At 42.4% G+C, this 26,194-nt stretch overlaps 1 protein-coding gene across 1 annotated transcript in view; it reads left to right on the forward strand.

Annotated features, from left to right (window-relative positions):
* The window catches only part of STOM (stomatin), a 30,477-nt gene that overhangs the window by 1,787 nt on the left and 2,496 nt on the right, over nt 1-26,194 (forward strand). The window contains exons 2-6 of the mRNA XM_082625494.1: nt 12,176-12,279; nt 13,208-13,280; nt 14,310-14,392; nt 18,910-19,113; nt 20,093-20,227. Of these exons, the coding sequence (XP_082481620.1) occupies nt 12,176-12,279; nt 13,208-13,280; nt 14,310-14,392; nt 18,910-19,113; nt 20,093-20,227 (599 nt within the window). The remainder of the gene's footprint in view (nt 1-12,175; nt 12,280-13,207; nt 13,281-14,309; nt 14,393-18,909; nt 19,114-20,092; nt 20,228-26,194) is intronic.

Raw genomic sequence — 26,194 nt, forward strand, 5'->3', positions numbered from 1 at the left:
TTTTTAGACAGAAGTCTTTTAAAAATCTATTGAAAACTGTGCACCCTTTCCTCTGAAAATCATATATACAAACAAAATTTTGCTTGGTCGCTGTCACCTTTTTTTTTTTTTTAATTAATTAATTTATTTTTGGCTATGTTGGGTCTTTGTTGCTGCGCACGGGCTTTCTCTAGTTGCGGCGAGCGGGGGCTACTCTTCATTGCAGTGCGTGGGCTTCTCATTGCAGTGGCTTCTCTTGTTGCGGAGCACGGGTTCGTGGCATGCGGGCTCAGTAGTTGTGGCTTGCGGGCTCTAGAGCTCAGACTCAGTAGTTGTGGCTCACTGGCTTAGCTGCTCCGCGGCATGTGGGATCTTCCTGGACCAGGACTCGAACCCATGTCCCCTGCATTGGCAGGCAGATTCTTAATCACTGTGCCACCAGGGAAGTCCCGCTGTCACCTTTTTAAAAATGTACACCTTAGAGACCTGACACTGGTAGGAAAGCCACTACTAGAATTTATTAAATAGAATTTATCGAGTGCTTGCCATATGCCAAATACAGCCTAAATGCTTTGAAAGCATTATCGAATGCAATCCTCTAGCAGCTCCACAAGGAGTGTCATTATCTACCACTTTACAGCAAGAAAACGGAGGCTCAGAGTGGAAAAATCACCCACACCTGTGAACGAGGTTCAAACTTCGGCTGATTTTCCAAATCATTTTACCTATCCTAGAGCTGCTTCCAAATTGCATACCCAAAAGGAGGAACTTGTCAAACATCAGTACTTCACTGAAGGTGAGAGACAGTAAATAAAGCCCAAAGGAACCTGGCTTCAATCAAGACCTCCTGGCTAGACAGCTCCAGAAGACTGCTTCTGAGAGAAGCAGTGGACTATAAAAGCCCAAACTGTCCCTTTATGATTTTGCTGATAATTAGTCTTAGGAACATAAATATGACCAAACCTAGGGCAAGACTAGTTTTTCTTAAAGCCAGTGCATTCGCTTTCTAATGAAATAATGCAGATGGATTGCAAAGAAATGTGTGGTTATAATTAAGAGCCATGTCAACAGAATAAATCCCTTCGGAAGAACGCCTGAAATTAAGCAGAATCAAGGGACTGATTTGTTTATTTCAGTTGTTACAGCAGACCAGATTGGGGAGAACTTTGTAACTTATTTATTTATTTTTTTAAATTTATTTATTTATTTTTGCTGCGTTGGGTCTTCGTTTCTGTGCGAGGGCTTCCCCTAGTTGTGGCAAGCGGGGACCACTCTTCATCGCGGTGCGCAGGCCTCTCACTATCGCGGCCTCTCCTGTTGCGGAGCACAAGCTCCAGACGCGCAGGCTCAGTAGTTGTGGCTCACGGGCCCAGTTGCTCCGCGGCACGCGGGATCCCCCCAGACCAGGGCTCGAACCCGTGTCCCCTGCATTGGCAGGCAGACCCTCAACCACTGCACCACCAGGGAAGCCCTGTAACTTATTTAATAATTAATCTGTGTTCAACCATCAATGGTCATAGATTAACTCAAATAACAACCAAGTCTACAAAAGTTGGCATTTATATAATTTTTTTATAATTAAATAGGTCATTGGTTCCACCTGATGGTGTAACTTGTACACTGTAAAAGACAGAGTCACTGATCACCTGGTCAGCTTTGAAGAAAAAAGTTTTTAATGTTGATAAAGTGATAAAGATTGGATTCAAAGTCTGTTTTTTAAGAAGATGTGGAAAAACATTTTCCTGAAAATTACTGTAACCAGAAAAAAAGAGCAGCTCTCCGCTGTGTCTGCCTGGCATCTTGTGCCTACCTCTGTCATAATGTTTATTGCACAGTATTATAAATATCAATTATAATCACCTTTGTTAGACCAGGAGAGCTTCTGAAAGCAGAGATTGTGTCCTTCATCACTGTAGTAAGTTCAGGGTCAAGAGCATAGTAGGTTTGCAAAAATATTTGTTGAAAGAAAAAGGAAGCAGGGAGATAAAGACACCCATAGAGTAGATCAAGTTGTTAAATGTTTGGCTTACGTTGGTAGAGATGTTTTTCTGTTTATAGTTTATTTTTATTAAGTTTATTACAACCCAAACTATTGATTTTAGGGTGTGGACATGTTCCTCGTACAGATAGACTGTCTGGGTTTATATTATCAATAAAGGGATTATAATTGTTATGATAATATACTGTACTTAAGGAATCTCCTCTTACTTAGGGAAGTGTGGAAAGAGCAGTTAGAGGTCACAGTAGAAAGAAGGAAGTGTGTGTCAGTTGCCTGTTGACACACAAATCGTTCCTCCATTCTTTTTGAACCTTTGTCTACTCTGACCCTCTATACTCTAGATTAGCCTTGAAGATACGAGCAATAATGTGTCTGTCCTAAAATATCAGACAATGAAAATTAGATACCAGCCTTACCTAGTTGTGGATATGCACTGATGGTAGGATGGTATAGGATAGTAAAATGAGAGTGGACTCTCCAATTTGAAGATCTGAATTGAGACCTCAGTAGCATCACTTACTACCTACGTCACTTTGGGAAGTCTCAATCTCCAGAGTCAATTCCTCGTCTTCATGTTGGGCTTAATCTTACTGTGGTATCTAGCTCCCAAGGTTTTAAGTATCAAATGAGAAAATTTATATGAATGTACTTTTGAAACTTTAAAGTGTAAATTATTAAGATATTATTTAATGGGGAAAACAAAGAATAAAAAAGTTAACAATGACTATTCAGGAAGCCTAGTAATTATACAGGAAATTAAAATTTATGCACAAAAAGTTGTATAAAAGTCGGTCCAGGAAACTTTAGGACTCCAACTTACCTCCCCAAATGTGGTCTGTTTCTCCTCCAGAGACAGAGTCCCCAAGCAGGTGGTTAGTCGATATTTTCTCTATGGTGTGCAAGTCCCAGAAGGCGATTCACTTAATACAAAGTTTATTCCTATAAACTGTATCAGTAATGACCTTAAGGTTCTGATAATAATAATGGCTACTGTTTATTGAATGCTTCCTAAGTGTCAAGCATTTTACATATTTTCTCCTGTAAGATAATGACTGTTCTCGTCCCTCATTTTACTAATGAGAAAATTTAGTGGTAGAATGGAAATCTGACACCAAAACTCCAAGCTCTTAGCCACTGTTTAGCTACTCAGCCTCAGTGGAATTGGAAACCTCATGATCTAGTTTCCTTATGCTTCTGTTTCCCATTATTTAATGAAAATGATGCTGCCCTCCACAGACTTTTATGAGAAGAACTTATAGTTACTTTTAAGATATCCAAGTAAAAGAGCTGGAAAAAAAAAAAACTGAAGAAGTAGGGGAGGTTTTGTTTTGTTTAGTATATTTCAGGCCTAGTCTAAATTTAATTAACTTAATAACATTATGAAATTGTTTTTCTCTCCAGTTTTTCTGAACATAACTATTTTTATCTTTCCAGACATGGGTCATATTCAGCCCATCCTTCTATCTTCCTGAATTCTCTCACCTCACAGGTGAAAAGGGCTGATTTTAAAAAGAGAAAAGGAAAGAAAACATTTGGGAAAAGCATTATGACCACTGCTTTGGGACAGAGGACGATGATTCTGAACTGTATTCTTTTTTTTTTTTTAAGTAACAATGGTTTATAAGTTTCATGAATACAACATTGTATTTCTATTTCTATCTACCTACCATACAGCATGCTCACCACCAAAAATTGATGAACTGTATTCTGGGATCCTGTATGCAGACATGTAATTTCCATTTATCTTCTGTAATACTCAGCCTTTTCTTCCCCTCCCCAGAAAACAGCAGAATCTGGGAATTCCCTGGTGGTCCAGTGGTTGGGACTCTGCGCTTTCACTGCCGAGGGCCCAGGTTCAGTCCCTGGTCAGGGAACTAGGATCCCACAAGCCGCATGGCACGGCCAAAAACAAAACAAAACAAACAAACAAAAACCAGCAGAATCACTCAATTCATTCAACAGCTATTTACTTAACAAATGTTGTTCAAGCACCTGCTCTGCACTGGGTGTCTTCCATGATAGCTCACTTACTCTTCACACTGACCCTTGAGCGGGTACTCTTATTAGCCCTCTTCTTAGATGGTTAGAGTGAAGCACAGAGAGCTAAGACACTTGCCAAAGATCACACAGCTAATAAGTGGCAGAGCCAACTCTGAAGCCTTATGCTATATATATACTACTTTAACAAGACCAAAATCTCATGAAGAAGACACTGAATAAGATAATTACAAGTATGATAAGTAGCGTTTAGAGAGGGTGAAGTGCTATAGGTTAGGAGAGGGGACCCTATTAAAGACTCGGGTTCAAATTTAAAATTATTGATGATAGTCTCACCTATTTTTTCCTCCTGTTTTGTTTGTTTGTTTGTTTGTTTGCGGTATGCGGGCCTCTCACTGTTGTGGCCTCTCCCGTTGCGGGGCACAGGCTCCGGATGCGCAGGCTCAGCGGCCATGGCTCACGGGCCCAGCCGCTCCATGGCATGTGGGATCTTCCCGGACTGGGGCACGAGCCGGGGTCCCCTGCATCAGCAGGCGGACTCTCAACCACTGCACCACCAGGGAAGCCCTTTCCTCCTGTTTTATGGCTAGAAATATTTGAATGAAGGAAAGCTACAGAAAATCCTCAGGATGTTTGGGAAATAAAATATTTATATTTATTTAATTTCCTGATTCTTCTTTTTTTAAAAAAATTTTATTTATTTATTTATTTATTTATTTATTTATTTGTGGCCTCATTGGGTCTTCGTTGCTGCACGTGGGCTTTCTCTAGTTGTGGCGAGCGGGGGCTGCTCTTTGTTGCAGTGCACAGGCTTCTCATTGCGGTGGCTTCTCTTGTTGCAGAGCACAGGCTCTAGGCGCGTGGGCTTCAGTAGTTGTGGCACGCTGGCTCAGCAGTTGTGGCTCGCAGTCTTAGTTGCTCTGCAGCATATGGGATCTTCCCAGACCAGGGTTCAAACCTGTGTCCCCTGCATTGGCAGGTGGATTCTTAACCACTGTGCCAGCAGGGAAGCCCTCCTGATTCTTCTTGAGCTGAGCACAGCATTCCCTTTATTTCAACTTTTATTGACAATCTTTCTTAAAAGGACTAGTCCATTTCCTCTCCTTACTATCTCATGGTAAACACATTTTGAGTTTTGTAATTCAGGTCACATAATGCTTCATCAGTACTAGTTCTTTTAGTCTAGTTATCTACAGGTTTATAATAGGGTGGAAAAGTTACGGTCTTCAGTCATGGTTCTTAACTTGATACCATCTGGCCTGTAGCCACTCCAGTCCAGAGCATAATTTCTTCCCTAGAGGTTTAAGGATAAGGGCATTCAAAGAACTATAAACCATGCCTAATTAAAATAGTCTTTTGAAAGATGGGTTATAGTGTGTGCTTGTTTGTTTTCAAAGCCTCTGCCCAATGAACTGCAAGTTGCAGTCGCCAAGTAAACAGCATCATTTTTTCAACATCTGTTTATTGACACCCTACTATGTGCTAAACTCTGCTTTTCTCCCCTCTACCTGTTTGAATCTTTCTCTCTACAGGATGCTGCCTTCACTTTTGTTGTCTCTCTTCTCTTAACTCCTTTTTTCCATTTCTCTTATTTGCCTTTTCTTCTATCGTTTCCTTCCCTTCTCTTTCTCCTAAAATCCCAGTCATTTGAAAAACTCAGTTATAGTAAAATTTTGATTAATTGAAGATGTATTTATATTCAAATAAAATATTTTATCTGCCCTTTTGCCTGTTTCTGCCTTCAATTTTTATTTATCAGGTCTTTAAAGACCTTGTTTCAAAACAATTAAAGGGAAGAGAAACTAGGAATCTGGGAACTGTACCCTTACTTGAAATGCCAGAAGAAAGATCAGATGTCTTCTTTAACTCACAATGTCCTCCTCCTCAAATAGATGACTATATGACATAGAACTGGAATGAGTCGGATGGCCTGTAGACCAAATCTGGCCGACTGCTTGCTTTGTATGCTGCACAAGCTAAGAATAGTTTTTATTATATTTATACATTTTTTTTAAAAAGAGGAAGATTTGAAACTTATATGGAACTCAGATTTTACTGTTCATAAATTACGTTTTCCTGGAACACCACTGTGTTCATTAATATATGTATAGTCTGTGACTGCTTTTGCAGAGTATTCAGTGGTTGAGACCGACTTTCTGGCCTGTAAAGCCTTAAGTGTTTATTCTGTGGCCCTTTACAGGAAAAGGTTACCACACCTTGACATGGAATCTCCAATGAGGAGCAGTTGTGGCCAAAAAGAACACTTGTATGCTGAATATATATGCTTTTAAGAAAAACTCAAAAAATGCCAAGACCTTTCGTTTCGACCTACTATTTATTGCCCCTTAAAAGTTGCTATTAGAACCAGATAACGTGTTTTTGAGACTAAACTCCTAGCCATGCTATCTTTCCCCACCCAAACAACACCGTTTTTGGCAATTTACAACATGAAGCATTTCGCCTGTATACTGGGAAAGAGGAAGGAAAAGATTGTGCTTTAAATGCTGGTATTTCAATAATTCTTTGGCTTACCTTTTCTTTCTGTGTGTAGTAATGTGTATGACTCAGTCAGATTTTCACATACTGCGTGAAGGTATGTTTCTGGTCTTTGCTTGAAGAAGAAATCTCGTATCTTTTGAACTTTAGAATAGAGTCCCAATGGTAAATGGAATTTATTATTTCACATGATTTCTAGTAGTGCCAAATTCAATCAACCTTAAAGGAAATCGGCTGATATGGGATCATTAACAATGTGCAGTACCCTGAAATTATGCCTGTTATAATCTTGAAAAGAGTATTTTACTGCTTGTCTGGAAGCCAACCCAACAAAATTTACTGTACAACTTGGTTTTGTTTTTTCCATTTGTTTCATGGTTTTGTTTTGTTTTCTTTTGTCTCTTCCCAGAAATTCTTTTGCTTTAGTACTTTGGGACTCTGGAAGGAATATTTTACACCTAATTTACAGATTTTTATAAATATGAGAAATAATGTATATATGGAGTTAGCTTGTGATTGACGTGTGATAGGCATTTAATAAATGGTTATTATTAGTGTTAATAAAATGTACCTCCAGAATAAGAGAAATATAAGAATTGTGTAATTTCATCTTTTCAGCAAAATTAGTTTACACAATAAGGATGTATGGAAACTTTGCTAAAAGTATATTCAAAGCAACAGAGTTTCTAATTGAGAAAACTGGACACAACCTAAATGTTCATCATATGGAACGATAGAATATTATTCAACCTTTACTAATAAAGAGTATTTCCTCACATGAAAAGATGTCCACAATATAGGGCGGAAAACAGATTTAAAATTATTATGCATACCATTATTTCATTTTTGAAAAAAAGGACACATATATATTGTGTGTCCAATAGCAAAGCAGAAAATAACCACCATCCAGAGATATAAAAGTGTAGATCATTTTTCTTCCTCTATTCTAAACTATAATTTTAAATGTTATAGTGACAGTATTTTGCTTTTAAAATAAGAAAAAAAAGTAATATTTTTAAAAATTTACATTAGTTTCCTGGAGGTAAGCCCAATTTGAATGCTCAATTAAAAAATGTTAATGTATGGGCTTATATCCATTTTCAATACCGTGCTTTGGTTAAAATTTTATTCTACCACAGTTTTCAGGAAAGAGTTTGGTAGTAAAAGAAAAAAAAATACTCTAAACCATGGCAAAGTAGTATTTACAACCAAGTATCATGGGATCCCTAATCTTTAAGATTGTTCCTACCCAGCAAATACCAACAAGTATATCAACCAAAATGTCTCAGAAATACCTATTGTTCATTACTTGTCTTTTACCTCATAAAGGTAGGAGGGAGGATTCAGTCCTCAGGGTAATGAGTGGGAATCTTGAAGGAAATGAATTTCATAAAATTTGGGGGAGTAACTGAGAATTTCTTTTCCGCTTTGGACTGTAGTGACCGTAAATGACTAAGGGTTTGTTTACAGCCTGGTGGAGTTTAAGCCTCACCTCTCTGAGGAATGTGATTTATGCACCTTTTTAAGCTATAACCAGGTGGGGAAGAGTTTCAAGGGTTGAGAATGGGATAGTTTCATTTTACAGGCACTAGGATATTATGAAATAGCACCCCTTTCTCTAGTGTGTATGCTCGGATTATTTCTAGCTAAGCATTTGAAAAGTGAAAGACCAAGCCCAGTTTTCAGAAAATCCGCTTAATTTCTTCTTCCTCTTGATTTGCATTCAAATCCCGTATACTCATCTGGGGTTTTCAAGAACATAATGGACATTGAGCACAAAAAACCTGGGCTGTACTTTCCGGTTTGTCCTTATGTAGATAATAATTCAGTAACTTAATAATTTGATTCATTAATCAGCTGCTTGAAGGTCTTTGAATGTCCAGGCCTAGCCTGGCAGGAGGGAGGCACAAAGTGAGGGAAAAATTAAGTAGTTTCAGAGGCTTTTATCAAGAAGGGTAAAAGCCACCTATTTTCCATTTTTCATCATGGAAATTGAACACTTGAGTGAAATAGGAGAATGACAGAAAACTGTCATCTGTGTTTACTGAGCACTGCCTCAGTCCTGCAAGGCCAGTCTGATTATTTCAAGTAAAGACACAAAGGTTCAGAGAGGTAAAGATCGCACAACTAAGAAGTCACAGAAAGTTGAAACATTCCCTATTCTCAGGAAATTCATCTAATAAGGGATATAAATGCACAAGAAATTACATATCCAATTGGAAAGCTGGCTAAGTATTTTATATACTCTCTCTGCAAGATACTGTGCTAGACATTGAGAATATAAAAATAAAAAAGAAACATCCCTGCCCTCAGGGAGTTTGTCATCTATTACTCTTCAGGACACAGAGAGCTTTGCCTGGAATATGGGTGACTTGGGGCAGTATTTTATTTTATTTTATTTTATTTTTATTTTTATTTTATTTTTTTCCTTTTTTGCGGGCCTCTCACTGTTGTGGCCTCTCCCGTTGCGGAGCACAGGCTCCGGATGCGCAGGCCCAGCGGCCATGGCTCACGGGCCCAGCCGCTCCGCGGCATATGGGATCCTCCCAGACCGGGGCACGAACCCGTATCCCCTGCATCGGCAGGCGGACTCTCAACCACTGCGCCACCAGGGAGGCCCGGGGCAGTATTTTAGAAAGCACCAAATGCTGTCAGATAAGTATTTGTGGCCCATCTCTTCCTTGTTTGGAATTCCTTTCATTTTGGAAAACTAGACCTGAGTCTGGCAATGAGCCTTGAGACTGTCTCTTGCTATAAATAGGCACAGCTGGAATTAAGGGGGCTTCCTCTGTAAGAATATCAGATTTCATTCTTGGAACTCCTACCATGCTTTCCCAGCTTGGATTCTGTTTTGAGGAAGTGCTCCAAACACAACAACTTCTTTAATAAGGATTTTTTTTTTTTTCTAATTCAGAGGCAAAGGGGTCAAAGAGTGAATTGATTTAGAACATGGGCTTTGGAGTGAGATGACCTATGTTTGAATCCCAAGTCCTCCCTTTTGTAACCTTGGGAAAGATGTTGCTTCAGTTATTTCATTTGTACAGTGGAATTAAAAACACCTAACTTCCCAGGGCTTTGTAAGGAGTAAATAAGATACGTGTCTAAAGTAATTTATTACAGTGCATGAAGTATAACAAACTGTCTAAAAAGGCTGCTGTGATTCATATCCGTTATGACAGCACCTGATAGGGCTTCTCCACCTGTGGAGAAGTGGCCTTGCTTGGAATATTCTCTCACTGAACATGTCTGTACCCCTCAAAATGATAACTCAGAAGCCTCCAGGATTAACTTAGTTCACTTTTACTTCAGTACGCATTAGGATGTTAACCTGACACTATGACACAGGATTGGAAAACTACAAAGTTTTATACCAAACTGTATATAACCAAACTGTATATACTTTGTGTATAACCAAAGTACTCACGTGTATTTCTGGTTTTTCATCTTATGTTTTAGAGCACTTGACCTGGAAACCCACGTGTGTCTCTTCTTCATGCTCCCAGCCGTCACTCTGCTTCTTTCTTGGCCTCCTATTTATTCAAAGCCCCGTCTCGCTGCTGTCTTCGCCTCTCCTTCTGATCTGAGTAGTAACCCACGCCTGGCCTACCTCTTTCCCTCTGACCACCTCCCTCCCTCCCATCATTAAAACAGCTCCTGGAAAGACAGCAGACGCCTTCTGTGGTTGATAAGAAAAGCGATCTATCCCTCGGCCTATTCAGTCCCTCTGTCCCCCACAGAAAGGAAAACCAAACTAAAAACGAGGAAGCATTGGACACAGTGGGAAACACAACTTAGGAAGGGAAGGCAGTTTCCCAGGATGACAGTGAAAGGCGATCAGAGGGATGGTTGCTGCACCAGGAACATGAATAGGTCCATACACGACTCAAAGACTCTTCTTCGGAAGGTGAAATTGGTAGAATACCTGAGCCTGCTGAAAGGAGGTGTAGACAATTGATGAAAGGTTTAGGGTTGAATCAATAAGTACATTGAAAACTAAGCAAAGGGAAAAGAAAACAGACATTGACTCCAGAAAAAAAAAAGTTGTACAGGAAAAGAAAACGAATTATGCTTCACTACGTGGCTTAGCTCTGAATGGCATTTGCATATTCATGAAATATAAAATTTGATATTGATCTAACCAAAATTATGATGCAATTCAAAGGATGGGTATATTTATGTGTGGGGGAGGGGTAGAAAGTCAACAGATAAAGCTCAAAACTGAAAAAACAACAAATAACAAAACCAGTGTATTACTTAGGAACGGGGGTTATTTTTATTTATTTATTTTTTTTGCGGTACGCGGGCCTCTCACTGTTGTGGCCCCTCCCGTTGCGGAGCACAGGCTCCGAATGCGCGGGCTCAGCGGCTATGGCTCACGGGCCCAGCCGCTCCGCGGCATGTGGGATCTTCCCGGACCAGGGCACGAACCCGTGTCCCCTTCATCGGCAGGCGGACTCTCAACCGCTGCACCACCAGGGAAGCCCGACAGGGGGGTTAAATACCACAATACTCAGCCGAAAGAGCGGTTGCCTTGAGTAGAAGAAATTGGAAGAGGTGAGCAGGGGACCGCCCTCTTGTACTCGTGGAACTATTTGACTTTTTTAACTTTATGCAAGTTTAACTGATAAAAAATTAAAACTAAAACAGAAAAAGCACTAATGCATAGCAACAGGCTAAAAAAGAAGGTGAAAGAACAATATCTAGAGGGGAGAAGCATAGGTGACAAATTTTATTTATTTACTTTGAAAAATGTGCATGCACATAGAGTTTGGAAGAATATTTATCATCTCTGAATTGAATGATTTTTCCCTTATACTTTTCTAAATTTGTTTGCAGTGGGGCATGTATTATCTTTGTGATAAGACAAAAGCTATTTCAGGGAATTCCCTGGCGGTTCAGTGGTTAGGACTCCGCGCTTTCACTGCCAAGGGTGCGGGTTCAATCCCTGGTCGGGACACTAAGATCCCACAAGCCTCATGGCACAGCCAAAAAAAAAAAAAGAAGGAAAAAAACTATTTCATGTTACAGACAAGGGAAACTATTAGAAATGTGAGAGGGAAACTATGTACAAAGATGTTCATTATAGCATTGTTCATAATAGTAAGAAATCAGAACCAATATGGATGATACATTGTGCATATACCCAGTGAGATATTTTATAGGTGTCCTTTTTAAAAAGAGGACCTAAATGAGCTTATATGCGTGTATCATATGATTTTCACCTTTAATTGTGCTGTACCCTCGGCTTAAATTCACTTTGCCCTCCTTCCCCTTTTCATTGGTATTTTCCTTAACCATTACATCCTGCAAGAAGCCCCTCTGACAACCATCACCATTGCCTACCCACCCCATCCCACCCTACTTTCACCTCCATCCCAACGGTGTGGTGTGAGTTACCCCTATTCTGTGTTTTCAAAATATGCTGAACGGACACTATATCTGCACTTAGTATTATAATGATCTGTTTGTCTATCTTGCCCGCTAAACTTTAACCTTCTTGGTAGTTGGGATTGGGTCTTACTTTTATCACTTCACTGCATAATAAAAATTAGGGAAAGTAGCACCTGCACTTCAAGGTTTTTATGAGGATTCGATGGGAAAATACCTGTAAACAGCTGGTGTTCAGTGAATAGCAAGGATGAAGATGATGGGGGAACCATGCTAAGAACAGTGATAAGAGCTGTATGTTTTTGGTTTTCACAGATAGCCCCAGTGCAGGCCTGGGACCTTGTGGATGGATTTTGGTGGCTGTATCATTCCTGTTCACAGTCTTAACTTTCCCGTTGTCGGTATGGATGTGCATAAAGGTAAAGAATATTTCATCAACATCTGGAAAGGGGTCAACTCCTAAGTACATAAACCCACTGTGTGTGTGTGTTTGTGTGTGTGTAAGAGAGACAGAGAGAGACCATACTGGCCTGTAATTCTTAACTCTAGTCACCAATTATAATGGAATCTTAAGACTTCTTTTCAGCCACTGCCCAGTCAGTCCCCCCTGACGATTAAAGTAGGGATCACCATCTAAAATTTTCTGGAGTCAGGGATGTGGGATGGTCCTGTGAGAACAAGTCCTCCAGAGTCAGGATGCTGAGGTGTGGCTGCTGGTGCCATTATTTACTGTGTCACCTTTGTCGTGTATAATGTGAGGAAATAGCAACACCTGCCTTATAGGGCTGTCGTGAGGATTAAATGAATTACGTACTTATCACAACACCTGGCACGTGTTAGTAATACATTCATAACGTTAATAATGTCTATAAAGTTATTAATACTGTGATAAATGACTATCATTTTCATATTCCTAAAAAGAGAAAATACGCTCTAAGAATTTTCAGATTATGTTACTATTATAGTTTAAGGAATCAGCAGACAAACTATGAGGCCTTTAGCGCGTTTTTTCCTGTATTGACAATGCATGAGTAACTGAATAATAATGTTAGCAGCTGGGGAGTGAGGGTGTGGGTTTGCTTCTGTATGCTCTTCCTTACTTTCCAGATTTTATACAGTGAGTATCTATTGCTTTTATAATCCATAATAAAAGTAAATAACTTTGGGTGGTTTTGGCAAGGCTAATTAAACATTAACCATGTTACCTATAGCTATTATCTGGATTATGGAGAAGAAAAGAAAATAGAGGCATCTCACTTGTTCAGAGCAGAAATATATATTTTAAAAGCTATGCATATAAATACTTGTACTCCTCATGTTAAATTATTATTTGTGCTTTTAATCTAGATCATAAAAGAATACGAAAGAGCCATCATCTTTAGACTGGGTCGCATCTTACAAGGAGGCGCCAAAGGACCTGGTCAGTACTAGGATTCTGAACTGTTTGCCCGGAGCACGAGATTCGTCCTTTTACTGATGTGATTTCCCTTATGAGGGTCTCTGCTGACTCAGTCGAGAGCTCTCATAGCAGAAGCTGTGTATCAATAGCAGTGCAGCCTACCAGAAATCACCCTTTCCTTCCTGCCTCTCCCCTCCCTTTCCTACTTGAGTTGATAAGTTTATCTTAGGCCAGGAATAGCCACAGCTATCGAAATTTGAGCGTGAGAATTCCTACTGAAATAAATGCTTTCAGTCATTATTTTTGGCAAACTTCCATTAAGCTCCCACTGAGTTCCAGGCTCTGGGAATTCAAGGGAGAGGAAAACACAGCCCCTACCCTCAAGGATCTTACTGCCTGGAGGTGGGACACCAACAAGGAAACAGGTAGTTACAATCCCACGTGATAAGTATTATGGTCAAACAGTCACAGATGGCTGTGGAAACCCAGAGGAGTGACGACACCAACTAGTAGATGCTTTCTGGAGGTGACATCTTGGCAGGAAAGGGTGTGAGGCAGGGGAGAGGTGTTCGCAGCACAGAATATGGGCAGGGCAATGCAGAGGAGGGCATTGTAGGCTCAGGGAACTGCAGGCGGCCCAGCCCAGCCAGAGTGCAGGACCGGAGGAGAGGGGAGTGGCTGAAGAGGTAAGCGGGGTCAAGGTCGTGCAGGACCTTGTACGGCTTGTTCAGGGGTTTGTGTTGGTTCATAGGAGAGAAACTAGAAGGAGTAGAAAGATGACTTGGGAAGTGATTGCGCTGGTCTAAGGGAAAACAAATGGGCGACAGTAACAGTGAAGCAAGGAGGTGCAATCCACAGGTCTTGTGGGGACAGTTAGATGTGGGAAGAAAGCAGCGGGAGTCGAGGATGACATCCCTGGCTTCTGGCTCATTCACTGAGATGAACTGCTTTCTTTCGGTTTATCAGGTTGATTCAGTTAGAACTGAATGGTGCGGTGAGCTGGTCAGGCGTTGGTGTCTCTCTCTAATCTCGTGTGTGTCTCTGTTGCAGGTTTGTTTTTTATTCTGCCGTGCACTGACAGCTTCATCAAAGTGGACATGAGAACTATTTCGTTTGATATTCCTCCTCAGGAGGTAAGGTTGTCTTTTGCTGTGAGTAACTGAGCTATCACCGGGGCAGGGGCCTGGCGTTGAGAGGCAGCGGGGGACAGTACTCAGAGCACAGCTTTAGAGGCTGTCTGCCCTCACCATTGTCTGGCTGTGTGACCTTGAGCAAGTTCTTTAACTTCTCTGTGCCTCCGTTTCCTCATCTATAAAATAGAGGTTATAATAACAGGACCTACTTTATACGGTCCTTGTGAGGACTCAATGAGATACTCTATGTAAAGTGCTTAGAGCAGAGGCTGATAGGTAGTAAGTGCTATGAAAGTGCTTGTTGTTACTATTATTACAAAACGTACTGTCGTGTTAATGTAAGTATAATATCACTGTCCTCACCGTTGTCATCATTTTTACTACCACACTTCTCCTCTCTGGGTTTCTGATACAATATCCTTCTTACGGTTCTTGACTGTATTCTAAATAAATTGGTTAGAAGCCAAAGAATTAGAAACTGCCCGTTTGGTACTTTAGATAAGCATATAATGTTTTATATTAGTAATTATTTCAGGCTTTTTCAAATTGCTCCACAAATCACCATTGAAACGCACAGCAGAACCCAGAAAGTAGATGGTTGCAGTGAGACAGAGGAATTCCTCCAAACTACAGTGGTGGAGCCAGGACTCAAAGCCAGCCCTTTGGATTCCCTGTGCAGTGCTTTCCCCACAGCTCCATGCTAAGTGCATCCTACAGCAGCTCCGTCCTGGCCCTTGACGCAGCGATGGCCATCCTGGCACTCGTGTCTAAGGAGTTGGAATAACCGTCGCAGATAGAAAGCCTAAAAACATGATGACGGGAGGAACAGAAGAAAACTGCCAGTGTTTTCTGGCCACAGGCCAGGTACTCAGGAGAGTGGTGGAGCCTTGTCACAAAGTCCAGAAACCAGCTCAGGCACTTCCCTGCTGGCACTGAGCCAAGTAGTTAGGGAGGTCAGACTTCTTAATCCACACATACGAGGTGAAACCAGAAATCATTTTCACCCACAAGAACAAGACTGAGAGCATTGCTGTATTCTCTGCGTGGAAGATTGACCCTTAGGAGCCCCATTCAGGGTAGCGGGAAATTCTCCTGGCACTTTCCTCTGTAAACATGGCAGGCGTCTGGCAGGGTCACTGTGAGCTTCTGCCTTCCAGCTGCTTTCTAAACACAAGAGTGGATTGGAACTTGGCAAGCAGTCCTTTTTCTGATCCCCTGTGAACTTACTGCAAAGGGAGATAAACACTCTGCCTACGATAATCAGTAGATAAAGAGGATGCAACTTTACAAAGCTCCAGCTGTGGCAGAGTCACAGTGGCAAGAACTCATTTAGAAATGATACACATTATGGGGCTTCCCTGGTGGCACAGTGGTTGAGTCTGCCTGCCAATGCAGGGGACGCGGGTTCGAGCCCTGGTCTGGGAGGATCCCACATGTCGCAGAGCGGCTAGGCCCGTGAGCCACAACTGCTGAGCCTGCGTGTCTGGAGCCCATGCTCCGCAACAAGAGAGGCCACGATAGTGAGAGGCCCGCGCACCGTGATGAAGAGTGGCCCCCACTTGCCACAACTGGAGAGGGCCCTCGCACAGAAACGAAGACTCAACACAGCCAAAATAAAGAAATAAATTAATAAACTCCTACCCCCAACATCTTAAAAAAAAAAAAAAAGAAATGATACACATTTTCCCACCACGTCATAGGAAAAGATTAATTTTCACACAAGATGGTAATATACTGTGTATCTATTTACAAATCCCCCACTTCTCTTCCAGGTTAGAAGTATTTTTAGGTTACTAAAAAAAAAAGGATTACTGCTTTGATGCCTTGCAGAACTAAACTGCTATGTATTATCATTGTTTTTATTATTTTCCACGTACATAGCTCTTTACACTCTCAAAAGGGCTTCGTTTCCAAACATCATCTTCTTTGACCTTCAGAGAAATTTGCATAGACTTGGGCCGTATTATTAGCCCCATCTCACAAATGAGGAATCGCTAAGTCAGTCTAAAGGCCTTGCTGGGGGTCACCGAGGGAGGTGCTGGCAGAGCTGAAACTAGAGTTGGGGTCTCCTGACTCTCTCACTCGCACTCTTCATCCCTCACTGTGTTCCTGGGACCACGTTTCAGTCCCGTTCATCTCTTGTTTACTGACTACCTGCTGTGTGTCAAGCACTCTGCCAGTGCTAGAGATACAAAGACAAACTGCCCTCAGGAAATTCATAGTCTAACAGAGAAGTGATGATGTAGATAAATCATGTCACTGCAGTGAAGGGGCAAAGGAAAGCGTGTTTAAGTCTGCCGAGTGAATCAGGGAAGTTCCATAGAGAAGAGGACACTTGAGCTGTGTCTTAAATGATGAGTAAGGACACTCCAGCCTGAAGCCGTGGGGGAGAGAGAAGGGAGGACGTGCAAGCAGAGGGCCATCTGCAGAAAGGCCTGAGGCATGGGACATGGTGCATGTGGGGACCTGCATGTCATCTAGCATAGAGTGTGTGCAGGAGTGGGGAGGAATGAAGCCAGAGGGCAGATGTCAAAGGGCTTTCCACCAAACCAAGGACTTTGCCCTTGAATGTGATAGGAAGCACTGATGCATTGTGTCCTGTTGAGCATTTTTACGTAGCGTGCTGTAAATATACTTGCACCTTGACCTCACCCTACAGTTCCGTTCACTTTTTGTTCTAGTAACACTCTGCTACTTACAGTTCATCAAACCTCGGATCCCCGGTACCTCTGTTCCTTTCACACATTATTCTCTCTGCCCTGAATACTCTTTCACTCTATCCTCAGAAAATGTTTATTTCCTTTTTCAAGACTTAGTTCATGTATCACCTCTGCCACCTAAAACTGTCCATCCTTTGTTCCTTAGAGCTTCCCTTGATTCCTCAACCTCTTTGAAAGTGGGAACCAAGTTTTTTCATACCTTTATCCCTGGAACATAGCACAATGCCTGCTGCTAACTGCTACTAAGTCTCAGTATTTGTTAAGCGATCGAATGAAGGAATGGAATTAATAAGTAAATGAATGTACTTTGTTAAAATTTTATAGACATAGTTAACATTCTGATGCTTTGCTCTCTTAGTCCCTTTGGGCTGCTGTAACAAACCACCATAGACTCCGTGGCTTATAAACAACAGAAGTGCATCGCTCACGGTTCTGGAGGCTGAGAAGTCCGAGATCAAGGCACCAGCAGATTCGGTGTCTGATGAGGGCCTGCTTCCATTGTCTTTTCATTGTGTCCTCACATGGTAGAAGGGGGGAGGGATCTCTCTGGGGCCTCTTTTCTAAGGGCACTAATCCCATTCACGAGGGGTTCACCCTCATGACCTAATCACCTCCCAAAGGCCCACCTCCACACACCAACACATTGGGGATTGGGTTTCAACATGGATTTTGGGGGAACACAAACTTTTTTTTTTTTTTTTGTACAGTCCAGCGGTATCAAGTATATGCACAGTGTTGTACAACCAGCACCAACATACACCTCCAGGACTTTGGTCATCTTGCAGAACGGAAGCTCTGTACCCATTAAACAATATTAACAATATAAAACAAGAACTCCCCATTCCCCTCCCCCAGCCCCTGGTAACCGCTATTCTACTTTCTGTCTCTATGAGTTTCACTACTCTAGGCACGTCGTATAACTGGAATCATACATTATTTGCTTTTTTTTTACGACTGGTTTATTTCACTTGTAATGTTTTCAAGGTTCATCCATGTCGTAGCACATGTCAGAATCTCCCACCCTTTTAAGGATGAATAATGGGCCTCCCTGGTGGCGCAGTGGTTGAGAGTCCGCCTGCCGATGCAGGGGATACGGGTTCGTGCCCCGGTCTGGGAGGATCCCATATGCCGCGGAGCGGCTGGGCCCGTGAGCCATGGCCGCTGGGCCTGCGCGTCCGGAGCCTGTGCTCCGCAACGGGAGAGGCCACAACAGTGAGAGGCCCACATACCGCAAAAAAAAAAAAAAAAAAAAAAAGGATGAATAATGTTCCATTGTGTATAGACCACATTTTGTTTGTCCATCAGTGGACACTTGGGTTGCTTCCACCTTTTGGTTATTGGGAATAATGGTACCTCTTCAAGTCCCTGCTTTCAATTATTTTGGGTTTGTATCCAGAAGTGGGATTGCTGGATCATATGGTAGTTCTATTTTTTTTTTTTTTTTTGAGGAATCTCCATACTGTTGTCCACAGTGGCTGTATCATTTTACATTCTCACCAGCAGTGTACAAACGTTCTAATTTTCTTACATCCTTGTCAACACTTGTTGTTTTCTGGTTTTTTTTTTTTCATTACATCTTTATTGGAGTATAATTGCTTAACAATGGTGTGTTAGTTTCTGCTTTATAACATAATGAATCAGTTATACATATACATATGTTTCCAAACATTTAGTCAATAGCACTTACTAAAGACAATCAGCTAGTGTTTTAAGGTGTTCTGTCACATAACATTCCTTATAGTTTTATTAAAGAAAGAGGTGGTTGACAGTTGTAAAATTGCTTCCTTTGTGTTGTAGATCCTCACTAAGGATTCAGTGACAATTAGTGTGGACGGCGTGGTCTACTACCGCGTTCAGAATGCTACCCTGGCTGTGGCGAACATCACCAACGCTGACTCAGCAACCCGTCTTTTGGCACAAACGACTCTGAGGAACGTCCTGGGCACCAAGAACCTTTCCCAGATCCTCTCTGACAGGGAAGAAATTGCACACAACATGCAGGTGAGGAGGGCACCAGTGCTGCAACTCACCAGAAGTTGGAAAATAAAGCAAAGGGTCAGTGGGTGTTTGAGAACTTTTCATCAAGTCAAGTTGGGGAATCACCGGCCTTTTTTTCTTTGTAGAAAAGTTTTCCCAAACTCGATGGAAGGGGATTTTTTTCACATAATTAGCTCATGGGTTAATAACACTCCGATGTGTGCATTGTTTTTTAATTCCCTCCAGTGTGGTTTTTTTTTTCCCCAGAATTAGTGTTAACCTTTTTCTTCTGCATAATAGTTCAGAGGCCATTCTGCAAGATAGCGCAGGTATAGTTAAAGCCGTATTCTGTGCGAGTCCCGTGACTGCCTTTGCAACTCTTAGGCTTTCCAGTCTTGCTTACGTAACATGATGAATCAAACCTGACTTATTCAAAAAAGATCAAGTACTATAAATCTGAACTGTTATTATGTGTATAGACTTCACTGTGTGTGAAATCTCTGGTCTTACTTGATGCCCACAACAACCATATGAAATAGAATAGAATGATTTCATTCCTACCGTTGTAAAGGGAGGATACTGAAGCACAAAGAAATAACGTGGCTCACACAGAGTCACATTGGCTCAGGAGTCTGCTGGCCACCTGTTTTCATAAGTGAAATTTTATTGGAATACAGCCACACCCATTGATTAATGTACTACCCGTGGCTGCTTTTGACCTGCAAGGGTAGGGTTAGTTGCAACAGAGACTGAAAATAAACAATCACTATCTGACCCTTTTAGAAAAAGTTTGCCAGCCCACATTAGCTTATTTGTAACAGAATCAGAATCCACTCCCCAGCAACCCAGCCTCCCACTTCAGCCTCCCTGCCTGCATGGATAACTGATCTCTCTGCAACCCTCCACCAGTGCCTTACCCACTCCAAATCCCAGTGAACAGAGCTACCTTAGGCCACTGGGCGGAGGCTGAACATTTCTAGCTTGCCTTCTCTCTTCCTAACAGACTACTCTGGATGATGCCACTGATGACTGGGGAATAAAGGTGGAACGTGTGGAAATTAAGGATGTGAAGCTCCCTGTGCAGCTCCAGAGAGCCATGGCTGCTGAAGCAGAGGCATCCCGCGAGGCCCGAGCCAAGGTAACCTTTTTTTTTTTTGGAGCCCGTTTGTTTTTCCTGTTGAGTTTTCTTTTTTAATTACACAAAGTAAAACGTGTTTGTTGTAAAAAATAGAAACGATCCTGAAGTAGTGAAGATGAAGGCTCTCCCCGTCACTTTCAATTTCCCCCAGAGGCCAGCACTCTTAACAGCTTCGTGTACATACTTGAAGATTTCCATCTGGGGTTTATTTGACTAGGTTGTTAGTCTACTGGCTTGTTTGGTTTACAGAAGTGGGATCATACAATACGTACCTGTTCTTCACCTTGCTTTTCTCACTTAACCGTATCTCCTGGGAACAGCAGCACACAGAGCTCTACCTCGTTCTAACTGCGCCTCCCATACTTTTTTCTCCCAGTCCCCTATTAAGGACACATTCACAGTTCTGACTTCAGAGCAGATGGGCAATCTCATCAGTTTGCTTACCATTCCTTCCTTCCTTATTTTTGTTTTCTGTTTCATTCTCTGTCTTTTCCCAGGTTCTTCTTTCTTCTTACTGTTTCCTCTTCCTTTCTCTCCTCTTTTTTTCATTTCTCTTTCTTTGATGTCTGCTTCCCCCCCCCCTCTTTTTTTTAATCATTATCCCTGCCTATGTCTTAACCCTACATGGGTACACAACCCCCATGGGAGGTGCTGAGGGAATATTTGTGAACCTGGAAAAGAGGATCTGTTGAGATGATAGTGCATAAGGATACAGGGATGTCTCACCAAACCCAAGGGTAGGAAGTAGAGTCAAGCCTCACCAGAATTGGAGCCAGAAACCAGAAAGCAGCCTCAGGGGAGGCAGGCATTCCATATCCTGGGCCACGTCTCGCTGCAGACAGCTGGAGGGGGAGAATGTCTGACTCCCAAGTGCACGTCTCCCCAGTTGAACGCTGAAGGAGACATTCCAGCCCCGATTCCAAATTCACAGCAGAGTGATTCTTTTCAGTCCAACTTCACTCAAAGATCCTAATAAGGTCCCACAGCCCCTTACCTATGAATGGGTGGAGGAAGAGGGATAGTTTTCATAGGAGTGGTTGCTGTGGATGTGACAGATCTCCCAGGATACCAGGAGCGAACCAGTTTGTTGCCGTTAGAAAACAGTAGTAACTGGTGATAATTGGCTAACCACAGAACCCTGCCCTTCTGTTAGGATGCCCTGTAAGCCACAGATTGGTCACTATAATTTTTGAGCCAACACCAAATAGAATAGTAGCTCATTTGACACACTGCATCCAGAATTTTCTACTAACCAGGATTTTTAGATTTTCCTAATGTGTTCATTGATGCTTGTGATGACACAACACCCTCAAGTACCTTCTCTCCAAACCATCATATTTTATTTAGAAGATTAAATTACATTTGTGTTAATGATATTAAATATGCCCCACTGCAATTTAGTTATTTGGAAGATCAGGAATTGCTTTTACCTAGAATATGTCATTAACCAAAAGCCCCATTTCCAAACCATATTGAATAATAGAATTTATCATTCATAGAATACGTACAGTATCGGAACCTGAAGTGTCCTTAGGGATTATCTTCTGAAGGTGACAAATACCTGGCCCAGAGGCTGCCACTCCACCCTCAGGCTCCCAGGCCAGTAATTAACCACAGCACTGTTTTCCCCTGAGCTTGACTTGACCTTAGAACAGTGCTGAAGCACTCCAGGTAACTACCTGCAACTGCTTGGAATTGGCCCTAAACATGAAACTTATTTGCCATATCACTCTTTCGATGAAAACATCAAAGCCCAGAAAAGTTATGTGTTTCCCTGAAAAGCACACAGTTGATTAGTGACCATGGAGATTAGAATTCCTTCTGCTCCCCACTGCCTCCTCTGGGACTTTCCAGGACGGACCGAGTCTCTTCTACCAGCATTCTCACCAGTTAGGAAAGAGAGCTCCTGACTTCCCTTTCTAACAATAAGAAGAGATAAAAGGAAGCCGGTTAGAATTCTGAATTACTGTGCTCTCACTTGGGTGAGGCTGTCTTTAAGGTTGCGGTTAACACGCAGAATCACAATGAGTCTCATCCTTCCATAAGGTACAGTAACCCCACAACAGCCGTAAGGCCCTGTACTCAAGTTCTCAGGGAAATAGGGGTCACCATTTCTTCAACAAATAAATTGCGGAGGAAAAGGGTGGAAGAGTCTATAGATTAAGAGACTTCAGAGAAAGATTCCTCAAGTTAATTGGCCACGAGGGAAATGCAAATGCAAGTCACAAGCAGATGCCACACTAACCATCCACCAGAATGGCTTAAAAAAAGAAAAAAGAAAGCAAAAGGTCCAAGTGTGGGTGAGGGAGGAGGTTTTGTTGGTAAGAATATAGATCGGTAAAACCACTCTGGAAAACTGTCTGTCTGTATGTATCTGCGAGGAATGCACACGTTTGGTTACCAAAGGGCACGTGCTGGAGTGTTCACTCCAGTACTCCAGCAGCACTTTGTAATTACCCCCGACTGGCAACTACCCACATATCCATTGCTAGCTGGATGGATAAATAAACATGGTTGATTCATACGAAGGTGCACTGCACAGCAAAGAGAATGAACATGTAAGTGCTCACAAGCATAATTGTGAGAAGAAAGGTCACAAAAGAGGACAGATTCTCCTGAACATGTTATGATATGTTAGGGGGACTTCTTTTTTTTTTTTTCTTTGCGGTACACGGGCCTCTCACTGTTGTGGCCTCTCCCATTGCGGAGCACAGGCTCAGGACGCACAGGCTCAGTGGCCATGACTCACGGGCCCAGCCGCTCCGCGGCATGTGGGATCTTCCCAGACCGGGGCACGAACCCGTGTCCCCTGCATCGGCAGGCGGACTCTCAACCACTGTGCCACCAGGGGAGCCTAGCGGGACCTCTTTTTAAAGTTTTCAGACCAACCCTTAATGACTGGAAATGGAATGTCTTCCGTGCTTGCAAATTCTCCCTTATTTCCTTTTTCACGGTTCTCAGAAACGTGCCTGGCATGTGCTTTCGGGCTCCTATCTCTGGGGCTACTCATCTAATAATTGAGAGGGTGGGGTGCAAGGATGCAGGTCACCTTTCTTGGCGCTTCCCTCAGAGCAGCCCCCCTGGGCCACAGGAGGAGATAGCAGGACCGCCCACGTGCCTGAAAATGCCAGCTTTCGACACGACGGTCTGTAAAGATGAAGTGCCGATTGACAGGGGACTACTGCACTTTTTGCAGAAGGCGCACACACCGATGGGTAGCTTGCGTTGCTTCCTAACATCCTACCCACAGTGCCCGCTTGGCCTGTATTAGACACAGCCTGTGGTGTTGTGTTCACCTCTTGGGCAGCCCACTCAGAGCAGCTTTTCTATTAACAAAATGTGAGACAGCCGGGTGGGTCTGGCTTCCCAGCCAAGAGATGATGTATTGATTGGTAGTGGGAGATGAGCTATCTTTGCAGTTGGTCCGTGTCCAGACAGAAAAAAGGACCTAACTGGGCATCTGAGAGGACACGGAAAGAAAATCAGAGCCTGCCGTTCTCGTGGCAGGGTCGGCTTGTGCGTTCTCTCCAGTGTTTGCCTGGGAGGACAGTTGACCCGGATTCCCTTTCAGTATGGCTGGCGCTGGCCCCTTCTCACACATCTAGTAGGGCATAATGGTTTGCCTTGATAAATTAAGGTTTTTATCCTCTAATCTGGGCTCCATCTCCCAGTAAGTATCCCCTGTCTCACCGAATGCACCGCAAATCCAGGAACCTGGACTCAGCCTCTGTCCCCCTCTGGTCCCGTCCCAGTCCGCCCCACACTGTTGAGTCTCCCTCCTGAGCAGCGCCCCAGTCTGTCTCCTCCTCCATCCCCACTGCCGGTGACTGGCACCAAATCACTCTGAAAGCTGTCCCTCTCGGCCTTTTCTCTTACTGATGCTCAGACATCTGTCGGAGTGTTTGCTCAAACTAGATCTGATGAGGGTTCCCATCGCCTCCGGGATGAAGACGAACACCCGAGCTTGTGCTGCCCTGCCTACCCCGCCCCATCCCCCCCCACCTTCCCACCTTGTCCCATTCGTCTCTCACCTTCCCCTCTGCCCCGTTCACCCCCCACCTTCCCACCTTGCCTCATTCACCCCCTACCTTCCCTTCTTCCCCACAGTGCTCATCCCCTTACAGGGTCCTGGAATACACCAGCTTTTTTACACCTCAGTACCTTTTCATGTGTTCTGCCTGAAATATTCTTTCTCATCTTAATGCAAACAGCAAGGCTTTCGTCCTGTAACGTTCAGCTTCTCCTGTAACCCCACCACTTCACCTTCTGCAAAAATTGCTTTCCTCTCAGTGCCAGCATTTGTACATGTCTCTGTCAGCATTTGTCACACTGGAATGAAATGATCTGCTTCCAGTCTGTCTCCCCTACTTGGCCAGTAGCTGAGGGAGGCGGGGGAGTTCCCCCTCTATCCCTAGCCCCTCACAGGGCTTGACACCTGGGAGGCCCCCAACATTTACCGTATACATGAATGAAATTGTACTGGTCATAAGACCATTGCTTTCAATTCTGATATTCACAGCAGTGTTAAGAACCATTAATATTTTGAGATCCCTGTGAGAACAACCTAACTACCCTTTTAGTCTTGAGGATTATGGTATCTTTACACCTCTTCTCCTAGGATTACAAATTAGAAGTAACTGCCTTGATTTGGCTTCTGAATCTTTTAGGAATTAGGGCATAAGTGGATCCAAAACTTAGGTCTTGACTTGGCGCTTGCCCTTCCTACATAATTAGCCTCCGTTTATACACTCAACATATAATAGACCTTCTCTGTCTTCCTCACAATGGTCCCATGAGGTAGGTGCTATCCCATTTTAAGAACAAGAAACTGAGGCTCAGAATGTTAAATACAGTAAGTCCCCTACGTACAAACCTTCAAGTTACGTACCTTCAAGTTGCGAACTTTCAAAGATGCAAACGTGCGTTCGCGTGTCCAGTCACATAAGTTAGTCCACGTGTCTGGGTTACATTGTCGTGCGCGTGCATCCTCTACAAGTGGTTGTGCTTCTGTGTACTTTACAGTACTGTATAGAGTACAGTAGTACAGTATCTTTATTTCAAGCCCAGGGTGTCTGGAAGCAAGTGTAGAAGCAGCGGTATATAGCCAATTGTGTTAGTTGGGTACCTAGGCTAACTTTGTTGGACTTACGAACAAATTGGACAACGAACGTGCTCTCAGAGTGGAACTCGTTCGTTTGTTGGGGACTTACTGTAACCTTTCTGAGGACATTCAGCTAGGAAGGGTTAGGTTTGCAGTTTGAGCTTAAGACCATCCAAACTCCAATGCCCCTGCCCTCCCCACCACTCCAGTGATCTTCAAACTTTTTGCTCATGTAACCCCTCAAAGAATTTAGAAAAACTCTACGTCCCATCTCACATTTTAAATAGACGTGTAAAGTTTTTCATTTTGAATGTATATACTTGTCAAGCATATAAGTCCTGGCATGTTTTAAATATTGACATTTTGAAATGAAACTGTTAACATCATTCTTTTAAATGTATCCAGTGAAATTTCGATAATGTAATGATTTCATCCTCTGTTTTATAGAATGATGAAAGAATAAGCTCTTTTAGCAATTAGGAATTTTTCATTTTTTCTTTTTCTCCTTGAACTTATATTTCCATTCCACCTCCCCCACAGAGTCTTTTCCTAATATAATGTATTTTGTCATGGATTATTTTCTCACCCTTCTGGAACACATTTAGTATATAAGTTAAAATATTTTTTAAATTTCTCTGACTACAAACAAGGGTCTCAGTGAGATGAATGCGGAATGAATTCATATCTTTGTAGATGGCTGTTACTTATTGCTAGAATAAGACAAGATTCAGCATCAATTCTACTTTTCATTTTTACAGGTATAAGGAGTAAGAAACCTTATTTATATAAACAAGTAGATGGAATTGGAAGTTTTTTTTAAAGTAACTTTATACAATTCTTAGCACTCCCTCTGAATTTACGTGCTA

Source organism: Mesoplodon mirus (genome assembly GCF_964341445.2).
Source record: "Mesoplodon mirus genome assembly, chromosome: 1".
NCBI classification, from domain to species: domain Eukaryota; kingdom Metazoa; phylum Chordata; class Mammalia; order Artiodactyla; family Ziphiidae; genus Mesoplodon; species Mesoplodon mirus.